This window comes from Megalops cyprinoides, chromosome 21, assembly GCF_013368585.1.
Source record: "Megalops cyprinoides isolate fMegCyp1 chromosome 21, fMegCyp1.pri, whole genome shotgun sequence".
In the NCBI taxonomy this organism is placed as follows: Eukaryota; Metazoa; Chordata; class Actinopteri; order Elopiformes; family Megalopidae; genus Megalops; species Megalops cyprinoides.
The window spans coordinates 3,121,085-3,135,000 of NC_050603.1; the positions used below are offsets into that span (position 1 = coordinate 3,121,085).

At 46.9% G+C, this 13,916-nt stretch overlaps 1 protein-coding gene across 1 annotated transcript in view; it reads right to left on the reverse strand.

Moving 5' to 3' along the window:
* Nucleotides 1-1,882: 1,882 nt before the first annotated feature.
* LOC118769260 (myotubularin-related protein 11-like) overlaps nucleotides 1,883-13,916 on the reverse strand; it is an 18,919-nt gene continuing 6,885 nt past the window's right edge. The window contains exons 2-17 of the mRNA XM_036516309.1: nucleotides 13,225-13,294; nucleotides 10,079-10,215; nucleotides 9,371-9,440; nucleotides 8,886-9,025; nucleotides 8,681-8,765; nucleotides 8,095-8,242; nucleotides 7,383-7,470; nucleotides 6,965-7,053; nucleotides 6,434-6,558; nucleotides 6,034-6,112; nucleotides 5,877-5,947; nucleotides 4,971-5,149; nucleotides 4,666-4,836; nucleotides 3,777-3,983; nucleotides 2,688-2,969; nucleotides 1,883-2,334 (exon numbers count right to left, since the gene is read on the reverse strand). Coding sequence (XP_036372202.1) covers nucleotides 2,065-2,334; nucleotides 2,688-2,969; nucleotides 3,777-3,983; nucleotides 4,666-4,836; nucleotides 4,971-5,149; nucleotides 5,877-5,947; nucleotides 6,034-6,112; nucleotides 6,434-6,558; nucleotides 6,965-7,053; nucleotides 7,383-7,470; nucleotides 8,095-8,242; nucleotides 8,681-8,765; nucleotides 8,886-9,025; nucleotides 9,371-9,440; nucleotides 10,079-10,215; nucleotides 13,225-13,294 — 2,211 coding nt within the window. The 3' untranslated portion in view covers nucleotides 1,883-2,064. The remainder of the gene's footprint in view (nucleotides 2,335-2,687; nucleotides 2,970-3,776; nucleotides 3,984-4,665; nucleotides 4,837-4,970; nucleotides 5,150-5,876; nucleotides 5,948-6,033; nucleotides 6,113-6,433; nucleotides 6,559-6,964; nucleotides 7,054-7,382; nucleotides 7,471-8,094; nucleotides 8,243-8,680; nucleotides 8,766-8,885; nucleotides 9,026-9,370; nucleotides 9,441-10,078; nucleotides 10,216-13,224; nucleotides 13,295-13,916) is intronic.

A 13,916-nucleotide genomic window follows, 5' to 3' on the forward strand; every position in this document is an offset into this window, starting at 1 on the left:
CAAGGGCGTGTCGCTTTGGGAAAAGAGTTACCCCACGGCAGATAGTTTTATTAGTGGCTGCAGGCTCTCACAACATACCATACATACCCCGTCTTTGATGTACTGCTCATTCTGGGAGCTCCAGAGACGTCCCCAGACCTCTGCATCAACTGTCGTGAGGGAGACATTCATACATACATACATTTGAAATACCTACCCAGACTATTCTCTTTTTCTAATAAAAAAAAAACTTTGAATAAGACACACAAGAATACAGCACTGAAGGATTTAAAGCAAGTTATAGTATATTATAGTGTTACAGGATGTGCATGGCTCACTAATAGGTATTCTCCGTTATCTTTTTTTATCTTACCTTTTTATTTGTTGGCCAAGTATACTTTCCTGAGATTATTTATGGAAGCTTGCTTTCAAGATTCTATATAGCTAATTCACTTGTTTGAAAAGATTTTAAAGATGGTCTATTGCTGTTTATGTCTTATTTCCCCATAAATATTTCCACATTTGCATGGTCAGTGATGCCTTGATTTTTGTGATCTGTATATCATCTGATTTCTCTTAGATTAAAGATGGTATCCAAGCATGGGTATTTGTCCAATATTGACTCTTATAAGTGCAAGAGAATAACAAAATGACCCAAGGTGCTTATATTTCAGGTGAAGAACACACAGTCTTGAAATCAGAGTTTGTGAAGAAAATCTTTGACAGCATTTGTTAACGTATACATTCAAATTTGAGTTTTTATTTTACTCTATGTATAATCAGAAATTTTGTCATATTGTCTTATTTCTCCATCAGGCTCACTGAAACCAATATGATGTATATCATTTCGCTCATATGAGAGCATTTCAGCTGAGTACATTTGAGGACACCCATGGTCTTTGTTAGTGGCATAGGGAGACACTCTCAGTTTAGCCGTACATTTTGTCATACTTAACAAGGCTACAGCAGAGGCCACTGTGAACAAATGGCTATCCATCCAATAGTATTTTATAATACTACCTTCCATTTTTAATGTTTGTAATATCATGAATCCATACATTACATTATGGTAGATGAGTATGTCTGAGCAGAATGCACATTGATGTCTGGCCCTTAGTAAATAATGCAGCATCATTTATTTTATTATTCATGAATGCACCGATTAAAACAATGCAAGAAACAGCCAAACTGTAAAATCTTGTGCATTTTAAGCTCAGAATTTCAGAATCTCATAAGGCACTCCTGGCCAGCATCCAGTGGGCTAAACTTAACAAGACACCTTACAGAGATGTGGATGAAAGCAAACAGATATAGAGCACACAAGAAAATATTACTGACGAGCAATGAACAAACTATGCCTTTCCCTCCTCAGTGAAAATGACATAATTTATTTACCCGCTCAGCAGCCTCGCGTTACCACAGTGACAAAGACAGAGTATATTTTACATATCACCCATTTACACAGCTGAGCCTTTACTGAGGACATTCAGGACTTTACCTGCACCACGGGGTTCACACCTACAACCACCTGGTTGCAAGCCCAGTTCCCCAACTGCAACTCCACACAGCTGAATGAAACAGAACCTTCACATTTAAACCAGGAATTACAACTCCCTGGTTTAGAAACCAAGTGAATTCATGAAAAAGACTGGTGTTTTTATATTAATGCAATTATGTATAAATACATGTAATTATATAATATACATATGCATATATGTGTGTGTATTTTGTATGTACTCACACACACACACACACATATATAACAGAGCTTTTTATAGCTTATAGGAAACTGTTTAGCTTTGCTTGTTTTCACTGAGAAATTATGGCTTTCAATGTCCCACTCTTGCCCAGAACACTGACCTGGAAAATATACTGTAGAGCAATGTCTTATATTGTCCTGGGAGAGGGATAGGATCTGAACCAGAAGTTCTGCTCAGTCCAAACCTGGAAGTGCCCTGCCAGGGACGGTCAGGGCTGGGGTGGGTGGAGGTGCACTGGAACACCCCTTAGGACCCACAGGATGGGCTGCCCTATTTTGGCGCTTTGGCTCTGGGTGAGGGGGCGGAGGTTACCACTGGTCCCGGGTCAGGTTGGGCTGAAGAGAGCCGTGCGTTTGGCTGGGGCGGAGTCAGGTGGGAGGACCCTGGGCGTGGCCACCGTGCACTGTGGAGTGACAGGAGGGAGGTTGCTGTTGTTGGTGTTCTGGTTGAGGCCGGTGTCGCTCCCGTGAGACTCTGGCTTCCTGCCCGTTCCCACGGTGTTCCCGAGGGACGCCAGCTTATCTCTGAGCTGCTCCACCTCTCTGGCCAGGTGCTCCACTGGGTGAAGGCTGCTGGGATTGGGGTGGGAGAAAGCCTGCAGAAGCAACAGACAGCACGTCTCTGTTATTCACACCCTGTCCACACAACAGGTCACATCTCTATATCACACCTCTATATTAATATGAAATAATTCCAAGCAGGGGACCAGGTAAATTTCCCAAGTAACTACATGTTGGTAACTAGTTACTTTTCTTTAAAATATGATACTTGATCTTGTAACTGTAATGCATTACTTGTTAAAAAGTACCTGCCCCTACCATGGGACAGACATACATATCACACCATACTTGTATACCATAGCTTCCTATCACCCCATGCTAAAACCGTATGGGGTTGCTACTCTACGGTTCTTTTCAGCTCTGTTCCTGGTTGCGGCTGTGGGGGTACCTGTGCATGGAGAACCCCCCGCAGGTAACAGCCCCTCCAGAAGCCCAGGCAAGGGGCCAGCAGCAGGGGTAGCAGAGGCTCCAGGGGGCCGGAGGGGGGCTTACGGATCCCCTTCAGCAGCCGCTCCAGCCCTGAGGGGGGCTTCTCGGGGGTGGGGGCCTGACGGTGGCTCCTGCGGCCAGAGGCAGAGGCCCCCCCACTCCGCCAGGGCAGGAGGTTAACCGGGGAGGAGAAGGTGCCCCGGGACAGGAGGAAGACTGAGCCTGGAGCTCCATCACTGAGCTGAGAGCGGGAGATGTGGGGGGGGGGGGGGGGGGGGAGAGGGAAAGACAGAGAAGGAGGGAGAGAGAGAGAGAGAGAGAGAGAGAGAAAGGAAAGAGAGGGATAGAGAATGAGAGTACAGAAGACAGGAAGAAGGAGGGAGTGCAAGAGGGAGGGAGAAAGAGAAAGGGAGGGAAGAGGACAGAAAGAGAGAGAAAGAGAAACAGAAGACAGAGGGGAGAAAGGAAAGAAAGAGGGAGAGCAGAAGAGAGGAAAAAGAAGAGAGGCAGAGGAACAGATGGAGGAAGAGAGGGAGGAGGAGAGTAAAGAATGGAGAGAGGAATTTATGAGGGAAGGGACATTCTGTCCTGAGTAATTATAAACCTTGCTGTACCATTTTTATTCATGTGTGAATACAAAAAAAGATTGATGTTTTGAGTGGATGTTTTGAGCATTACTCTTCTTTCTTAATGCCGTATTTGTCAGAGCTAGACAGGAGACTGGTGAACACTCCAGAAATAAGGATGCAGATGAAATGGAGCTCAGTCAGGTTCTAGCTGCATGGATTCATGCTTTTACATTATTACATTACATTGCATTTAGCAAACGCTCTTATCCAGAGCAACTTACATCAGTTACAGTTCATTTATTTATTTATTTTACAACGTTATCCATTTATATATAGCTGGATATTTTACTGAGGTAATTATGGGTTAAGTACCTTGCACAAGGGTACAGCAGCAGTGCCCCAGCGGGGAATCGATCCAGTAACCCTTTGGTTATGAGTCCTCCTCCTTACCACCATGCAACGCTGCTCTTTGTTCCTACCTCGCTGGTGCTGAGGGTCCCATTCAGGAGGGGCGAGTGCGGGGCGGGCGTGGCCACGGGATGGGTGAACCGCACGCGTCTCTCTGGGCTGTACTGCAGGGCCCAGTCCCACACTGGGGGCAGTGGAGGGTCAGCCAGGACGGGGGAGGGGTCATGCATAAGCCCCTCCCTCCAGCCGTTTATTGGAGTGTAAGTCTGGGACAGGTGCTGTGGTGGGGGGGGGGGGCATCACAAACATGTCATTATTGAGGTGGGGCACAGCAGAAGCTGTTTAACCAGGTCAATCCCACTCTGTTTAACAGCAACAATGCTATCAGCCAATCAGCTTTGAGAGGGACGAGTCTGCTCATGTCACTGGGGTTAACACCACTTCTTTTTCAGTAAATCCTATGATATCATTAGTGACCGCAGTGAGTCAGGACCTGAGTTTAACCTCTCATTTGAATAATGATAGTAGTTCCAATGCATTACAATTAATACTAGTGGTTACAGCAGTAATACTGTGTTACAGTAACACCGGTGGTAACAGCAGTGTGTTACAGTAATGACAGCAGCAACACTGTGTTACAGTAATGACAGCAGCAGCACTGTGTTACAGTAACACCGGTGGTAACAGCAGTGTGTTACAGTAATGACATCAGCAGCACTGTGTTACAGTAATGACAGCAGCAGCACTGTGTTACAGTAACACCGGTGGTAACAGCAGTGTGTTACAGTAATGACATCAGCAGCACTGTGTTACAGTAACATCGGTGGTAACAGCAGTGTGTTACAGTAATGACAGCAGCGGCACTGTGTTACAGTAATGACAGCAGCAGCACTGTGTTACAGTAACACCGGGGTTAACAGCAGTGTGTTACAGTAATACCGTGTCACGCTGCTGTGCTACCTGTGAGCGGCGGCTCCTCTCTCTCTGGCAGTCGGACAGGAAGCTGCTGAAGAGCGGCAGGTAGGTGCTGTCGTGGAGGGCCAGCAGGTACGCCTCCGTCAGCTGGAAACAGGAGGGGTACTGAGCCCACAGCTGCCACACGCAGTCCAGAAACAGCAGGAACACAGGGGCCTGGGGCAGGGAGGGGGGGAGGTGTGGTTAAAGCCATACTCTCTCTCTCACACACACACACACACACATACACTCTCTCACACACACACACACACACACACACACACACACACAAGTATTGTCACTACGCTCACCTCCTCCTTGTCTCGCTCCCGGTCCCGGTAGTAGTTGGCCCGGGTGAGGAACCGGTGTCCGGCCGTGACCCACTCCTTCTGAACCAGGCCCTGGAAGCCTGGCGGGGCCCGGCAGTGCGGGTCACACATGATCTGGGCCAGGCTGGACACCACGCAGCTCATGTCCCGGTCCTCCGGTTCTACAGACACACAGACACACAGCATAGGCGTGCTTCAGACTGCACCCGTGACCTGACCCAAATTTACACCCCCACCCTCCCCTCATCCGGGGGGGCAGATGATGAGGAGCCAACGCAACCTCTGTTCCAGCCTCACTGCTAGAAAAAAATCCAGCTAAATAAGTAGTTTGCATGCAATACTTAAGCTATGTATTTCCTGCTATAATATTGTATAGGCTGGTGAGAAAGTTTTTTGATGTTAAGTGAATTATTATTACACTATTGGGTCTTAAAGGGGTACAGGTGCACAGTGCTCTAACTCTACACTAGGAGTTCCTCCTTCAAAATGGAACGACATTAATGTGACGAACCATGCCACCTGGCGGTGTAAAGTGGAAATGACCCTGTCTCCATCACTGAGTGGTATTAAGAAAGGAACTGGCTGTCATAGTATTCTTAAGTGTGCATTTCAAGAAAGCAGTGCAGATGTGCAGATACAGCATGAGTGGAAAAAAAGAGCAAAGAAACGATGACAGAGAAATGATACATGCATATGCAGCATACGCGTATTATAAATGGGACACTCATCTTTGAAGAAAGGGATGATATGAATTCAAATGCAAGAGTCATCTATACTGTCACAGCTATAGCGAGTCAAGAAAGGAATATAGAATGCAGAGGTATGACACAAAAACACACACACTGGCCATGCCATGAGTATGTTTTACTTCCTGATCATGTGACTCACCCTGCAGGATGACAGTCAGGTGACCATCTCTCAGCAGACAGGCCACCTCTGAAGCTTTCTTCAGGCAGCACCTGGAGCCACAGGTAAATCTCCCATGAGCCTCGAGGTCAGTATGAGAGACGGTGACACAGATCTCAGGTGACACAGGTGGACATACCTGACGTGATCCAGCCATCGAGTTCCCTCCAGAGAGGACAGCCATCTTTCATCTGGCACAGAGAGCGAGGTGGGAATATCTACCGGAAAAGAAGCCATGTGATTCAGGCAGAACATTGAGTCAACGTTACCGCTGTGAACGTGTGCTGTAGCACCAGCGGCTCAGCCTGCTGGGTTTTCAGACGAAAACAGCCTAACTAGGGAGCGTAACTGAACCACAGTTTAGCATTTAGCACAGGTTTAGCACAGCACAGACTTAGCCATAACCTTCCACGATAACTTACAAGCTGGCGTTTTCCATGTCAAAATGTTCATAATTTTTCGTAACTGCATTCCCTTACAAACAGTGTGTCCCTGCTCAGAGGGTATTAGTGGAAGGGGCACAGGTGCGGGCAGCTTACCCCCCAGACAGAGTGCTCGCAGGCGGGTGTGTGCCAGCTGAATTTCTGCCAGCGTGGGCACCTCCTCCGCCAGCTCCAACACCACACACCGCTGCTGCCCGCCAAACAGCAGGGCCTCCAGGTTCCTGCTCCGCCCCCGAGGGGGGGGATAAAGAGATCTCTGTCAGAACACGGCCACGCCCCAAAGCACTGCCTGTAATAGACTGTTGGAAAATCCATTCCATGTACCAACTGCTGTTCATTTTAAATGCATTTTAGAAACATGTATGCATCTGATGTGTAAGAGAATTCATTGGTACTTCATTGGGAAATATCCAGATTCTCTTGGCCATATTTTGGTGGTTGATGGGATTGTGAACAAATGTAAACCAAGTTTTGCAAACTGCCCCTCTTCTACAAAGCTCCTAGGAGTTCAATGGCAAAAGAACAATCAAATTCCCTTTAAAGCAAAAGTGCATATGTGAATAGGAGGGTAAATGCAGCTTACACAAACATCAGAAAAAGCAAAGCGGATAACAACCTAACACCCACCTGATGTCATCCTTCTCGTGGTAGATGTTGTTCTGAAAGCTAGCCATCCGCAGAAGGTCACTCCCTGCAGGATGGCGCCAGCACCACCGCTAGAGGGCGGCAGTCACCCACATCAGACCAGAAAGCCACGCTCAACATTTCTACATCACTGTGGCATCAGCATGATGTTGGGCCATGATGTCACAGTGACATCATGATGACATAAATATGACATTCTCACAATGTGACTGAATTCAACAAAATATCAACACAATGTGGTGACAGATGAACAGCTCATCACACCTATAACATGACATCACAATGACATGCGCACAGGTTTCTGGACATGGACTGGGCTGGAGGGTAAAATCGCTAATTTAATCAGAGGCTTTATTAGTGTGCGCCCGTTTCCGTAGAAACGTAAGAGAACCTCACGCACAGGGATGCGTCCCTCGTTGAAGTGGGCGAAGGTCCTCTTCAGCTCCGTGTCCAGAACCTTCTGAGGGACCACGTTAAACCTGGGCAGACTGAGGGGAAAGGGATGAAACAGGTGAGATTACACAGACCAGCACGATGGGGTTTTTCCACTTGGTTTATACTTTAACTGTCTGCTAAAAAAAATCAGTGTCCGCAACATTCTCTGTGGCATCACGAGCAAGTGTGAGACCTGCGGCTTTAACTGGCACAGACTGAGATACAGGTGTTACATTCCTGCATGCCCACCCTGCACTGTCATCAGATTCTCTGCTTGTTTTGGTTCCTCTGTTTTACTTAGCTCATCAGGAAAATCACTGAGGCAAAGAGCTTCGCTTTGGGAGGCCCCTCGTCTGCAGAAACACTTCTCCTCATCCCCCTTCTTCCCAGACCTCCCAGATGCCCACGGCACCATTCAGAGAGTCACCTACATCAGTCTGGTCGTGCATACCGAGCACAATGAAAAGACAAGCTGGCTCGCACAGCGTTATGTGCCCTGCGTGCACCAGAGTCACCACTGAACAAATAAACTAATGTCATCTTAAATTTCAAGTACCTGTAATTCCTGTTCAGGTATTAACTTCAGTTTACTTAGTTTGATTTGTATTGGATGGAATGGGGAACAAAATCTCCCTGAGGGCTGCAGATTCCCTCCACTGCTGTAGAGGGCGCTGTACCTGGTGGACATCTCAAAGCGGTCATTGACGCTGCTGACCCTCCAGCCCGTGGCGCCCGTCCGCTCCAGCTCGGCCTCCCAGTCGGCCTCGCTTTCAAACCAGTTCATGCAGGGATCCCGCCTGCGGTTGCTAAGCAGCTGTTTCATCTCTGCGGCAGAGTAGTGGGACAGAGGAGACATGATGTGACCCTTCACCTCTGATGTAGGGCAGCTTATACCTTTTTACAACAAGAGACCTGAGTACTGCAAGGCTTTTTGCAAGTCCAAAAGCAAGGACAGTGGTGTGGAGCAGAGGTTAGGATATATGACGCAAAACCAGATGGTCATAGGTTTGAATCCCACACAGCACACAGCAGTGTGGAACACAGGTTAGGACACATGACATGAAATCAGATGGTTATAGGCTTGAATCCCATACAACAGACAGTGGTGTGGAGCAGAGGTTAGATATATGACACAGACCCAGAGGGTTATAGGCTTTAATACCATACAGCAGGCCAACCACTGAGTACAACACTGAGAGAGGGATGACATCAAAGGTGAGCCATGTTTCCTGTATCAGTTGAGGAAATATGTGATATGCTTGCCTGTGCTTCCCAGGGTTGCGTTCTGGAAGGAGAGGACGGTTTCCGGCCTCAGAGGCTGGTAGAACCTGGCGAGGGCGTAGGTTATCTGCAGGGGACGGTAAACCACAGGAGGAGCTACTATGTGCTGTCAATCACTTAATCACTGGGGTGGAGCGGAGAGGAGCTGGGGTCAGCGCCCGGCAGTCTGTCCCCTGAAAACGCTCACCTCCATGACCTGGGTCTCGGGGGTCAGCCGGTCAAACAGGAAGCAGAGCACCTTCAGGTCCCGGCAGAACAGGACCAGCTCCTCGGGGGTGAACCTCAGGATCGTGCTGGGGGTCACCTGCTTGACTCGGGACGCCCCCACTGTGAGACACAAAATGGAACAGTGGCCGTGGGACCTGGTCCTGTCATTCGGGTAGCGATGGGAGAGCAGGGCTTAACCATCACCATAGTGGGTGGAGCTGGTGTCAATCATGTGCCACATGTCAATCACTGACTCGCACAATCTACTCAAAGGAACTATAACTTAATCTCAAGGCCACAGGGGGAAAAGGCACAAAAAATCTTGGAAAGTGTTTAGCTGGACAAGGCAAGCCGCAAGCCCACACAGGGCTCCTGGTCGACTTGCATGCGATCAGTTCGTCAAACCAGACATTTGCCCCAGGTTTGAGTATCTCACAGATTCAGCCCTTTATATCTGCAACTTACCAGCCACCACCCGCTCTATGGATGTCAGGGCCACGTCGTGGTCTCCCAGCAGAATGGGGTCGGCATCGTCCTGCATGCAGAGACAGGATGTTAGAGTCTGACTCACACGGCACTGCAGCTCAGGAACTCCCTTCCAGGTTTAAATTTTCTCATTTGAAAGTGAAATGAAAGAGAAGGGGACAGGTGTCCTGACGTAAGGACTGGGGGACCAAATTTGTTTTGCTGTTTAAGAGAGCAGCATCACTGTAAATTTTTCTAAAGCAGGCAGCATTAAATGGCCATCCTCATCATCTGGCACACTATCTGCCATATTCACCACTATCACACTTACAATACCTCGTCCTGGGTCTGTCTTATCAATCACCATCTAGTCAGACTTTTTCAACTGTTTGCCACTAGGGGGCAGAGGGGAAAATTTTAACTTCGATTCTCATTAATGTTTGAGAGGTTTTTTTTATCCTGTTTCATCCCCTCAGGGACAGTTTGATTACAAATCTTTCCATATGAAGCTGTAAGGGACTAAAGCTCTCATTCCTCCAGGTAACACTCACTGTCACTCCAATGGTATCACATGTAACCTTTGAAACTCCTAGCGACACTTCCTTGGTTGAGAGCATCACTCAGGGTATGACCTCTGTAGGTGGGTTACATGATTTTGCTCTGCTCTTAGCAACAGCCATAGAGCAGGTGAATATCAGTCTCACTCACGTCCCGTTTCTGCTCATCCTGGGGTACGAACGCCAGCCGGAAATGGGTGCAGTAGAGAGTTCCAGAGAGCCAACCGCCCCCCTCTTTGGCAGAAAGCTTCTTCCTGACCAACACCGCCCTCTGGAGGACCTGTTCTCCTGGGGCAACGAGGGTTAGAGAGGGGCAGTTAGGAGAGCGAACAAGTGCAAGACTGCACCTTGAGTCACATGACAATATCCCATGAGCCTTTGCTGATGCCACTCAGAGACAGATGTACTGTGGAGGAAATGATTGGGTCACTAATAACAGGATTCTGAAAGAACACAGGTACAGAGCATTGTGTGACTATATCTTCATGCTTTTCTTGGAAAACAGGAATTATTTTGACACCAGACACACCAGGAAACAAAAAAAAAACCAGATTGATACCAGAGAAGATTGTCCCACAAATGTAAAATCTGCAATAGTCTCTAATTCGTGGGCTATAAACGTATGTTGGAAGTGTGGTAATTCACTTCAACTGTGAGGCTCTCAGAACACTGTTAACCTCAAGGCAGACCACTCAGACCAAGGCATCAATCAAATAATTTGTTCTTGAGGTAACCCTGCGCAGTAAGAACCAGTCCTGCTTCTGTCTGAGGATGTTGGTGCTTACCGCACAAGTTAGCAAAACAACTGCCAGAACCAGGGTGGTGAGTAATGCAGGGAACCACATCAGAATGGAGGACGGACAACTTAAGCGCAAGGTCATTCTCAAACAGTCCTTTCACACGCAAATCTGTTCACAAGCTCCTCTCTCCCGCTGAAACACTTGCCGTTTTAACCTCTTGTCACGTAAAGTCGGAAAGCACCACAGACAAAGTTAGAGCTGCGCGTGGCATGGTGAGGGTATATGACACTAAATATGACACAGTCATTTGCATCCACTGGCTTTGTCTCTGGGCTGACCCTATACAAAAGGTACAGGATCCGTCCGTCCGCGGCTGTGCAGTGATGACAGCCCCACCCCCCTCAGGGCTGATTCGGTTTCACCTGATTCACATGTCTGAAAGTCACCTGAGAAGCCGGAGAACACTGGGAGCCTCACAGAGACAGGGTGATCTAATGGCTGTCCACACGCGCCGAGGATATCAGATAGGACATCGCTCATTACCCAATCAAACAGTGACGGAAAGGAGAGAAAGGCCAAAAAAAAAAGAGCGAGAGGAAATTTCAGAAAGCAGAATTAAAATTATAAATAAAAATGTACACTCAAAAGTTTGTCGTTAAAGATATCAATTCCCCACTTTCTCTCACCTTCTCTACATTTTTGTGTGTACGTTTCTCCGTTCCATTCTAAATATACTTTTATTTTTCTTCATTTAATTTTGTCCAAATACATCTTTCATATTTGCAGACCTACGAGTCAGTAACTGGAAGCTTGTTCCCCCTGTTCTGAAATGCGTACCGTGCGTGTGTATTAGTGTGCATGCATGAATAAGTATGAATGCATGCATGTGTACACCATATGATCATGTTGAACACAATGAGAGGTTATTTAGAGTGGCCAAGACAACCCAAGGCTTCTTTCAGTCCTATTTCCTTCTCTCAGCTGCACTGGCTTCTTGTGATCAGAGTTTCTCAATTTCATTTGTTCACTGAACTTCCGCTTGGATTTTAATGTGAGGGTGTGTCTTTTAAGGTGGGCAGGACAACAGTGCAAAGTGCAGTGAGGATGAGAAGGAGACAGAGGGAGAGAGAGAGAGAGAGAGAAGGAGAGAGAAGGAGAGAGGGGGAGAGAGAGAGAGAAGGAGAGAAGGGGAGAGAGAGGGAGAGAGAGAGAGAGAGAGAGAGAGAAAGAGAGAGAGAGAGAGAAAGGGAGAGAAAGATGAGAAAACAAGGAAAGGAAAGCATAGGTTTGAATCCGTGCAACGGAACCAACGACCCAGAAAACAGCCGGACGCTGTACATGAAACAGAATATCCAGAATTAACACCTCAGAAGAAGGACGGAAATGAGACAAGACCAAAAACAGATGAGTGAGAGAAAGGGGGAGAGAGAGAGAGAGAGACAGCAAGGAGAAGAGAGTGATTTAGAACCAAAAGAAAGGACAGAGGGCAAGAAAGCGAAAGGGACAAAGAAACAGAAAAAAAAGCCATCGGGTCACACATAGTTCTTGTGTAGGTGCACCCTTGAAGAGGCCTGATAAGAAATGCTTGAGATTAGATGGGCTGCTGTAGACTTCCCCCAAGCCCACATTCCCCTGTAAAGCTCCTGGAAAGATAAAGAGCCGACTGTAAGATTACGGCCGAAGGGGTAGAGGCTATAACTATGCTACAGCATACAGAGCAATCCCTCTACAGTGCTCAGCTTATCCATAATCCTATTACATACTGTAGGTATAATCATGTCTTTATTGTTCAAATAATATATTTACATGTCTATAAAATGTGTTAATATTTTTTAATTAAATCAGCAGTTATTATGAATAATAAATTAAACACTGATAATGTCTTTAAAAGGTGCCCGTATGTAAGTGTGGCCTGCAGGTTTGTAAGCTTTGTTTTATTTATTTCTACAGCCAGATGTCTTGCTGGGGCAGTGCCCAGCTGAGAGCACCCAGCACAGCTGCACTTCCTCAGGGTGAGGTGTGACCGTGCTGACAGCTACTGCACGCTGGTGCCCGTCTGAACAGAATAAACCTTTGTATTTAAACTGTAAAAAATACTAGTAAAATATTAGGGGCTTGTAAAAAAAAAAAAAAAAAAGCTTTAAACTTCTATTTACTGCCCTTCTCGTTTGTGACTCACAGAAACAGAATTTGTTCAGATAAGTTCTGTGTACACTGCCGGGTGAATACTGATTTATGGTGACTGGCCAGAATTATCAGCTAACAGAGGGACACCTCACTGTTCTTAAAGGTATACAAAGTCAAAGGAGGTCTGCACAATCTGGAGGTCCAGAATCATCACAGAACAGGTGTTTGTGCCTCAAAAATTTACGAGACTCTGACGCTGTTGAAAAGAAGAGCGAGAGTAACAATTTTTTTTTAATCATTGTGAGTCTTTTCCCCTGTGGTCTTTAAGGGTGGTTTAAGGTGCTTGTTGACAAGATTTTAAATGGTATGGAACTTCAGCAGACCCATTTGCAGAATTTCACACAATCACTATCACCTGATTGCCACTGACCTGGTAAACAGCTGAGGTCAAACACCTCCCTGCCCCACGGCTTCAGAGCCCTGCTCCTCAGCATCCTCTCCTGCAGGGGGCAGAAGAGAGACAGGCATGCGTGAGAGGGTCATCACTCTCTGCTGTCCAATGAGAAAATACATGGCATACAGCAATTACAGGCGGACTTGCTGAAACATTTATTCATTTCCATCCCTTGGAATGTCAATGCCTTTTCCCCTGTATTTTAAAAGTTCTTTGCAAAGAGAAGCCATTGTTGTACCATTAGCGGAGGAAGCCTAATGGTTCTACATGCAATATGCTTTTGATAATTCACCATCAGTTGAGAAATGAATAACATTTCTGAAACACATTGGGTATAGCGTCCTTTAAACAAGCCACTACTAAACCCTGCTGATTCTTAACAGGTCACCTTTCTCCAAAAGTATCGTGTCAGAGTCTAAATCCCTTAACAGGACACAAAAACTCAGTTTCCCAAAATTCCCCAGGGCCTGCCACCTACCCAATCAAAGATGGTCCCAAAACTTCCCATTTCCCTCCTCTTCTGCTGGCAGGAGCAGTGTAACCCTGGGCTTGCTGACTGCTGTACTGTAGTCTCAGACACCCTCCTCTCACTTTCACTCACGCTGTAACCTAATCTCGCAGTGGGGGTTACTGCCAGGCCACTGGCCTACACACAAGAACCCCGGATG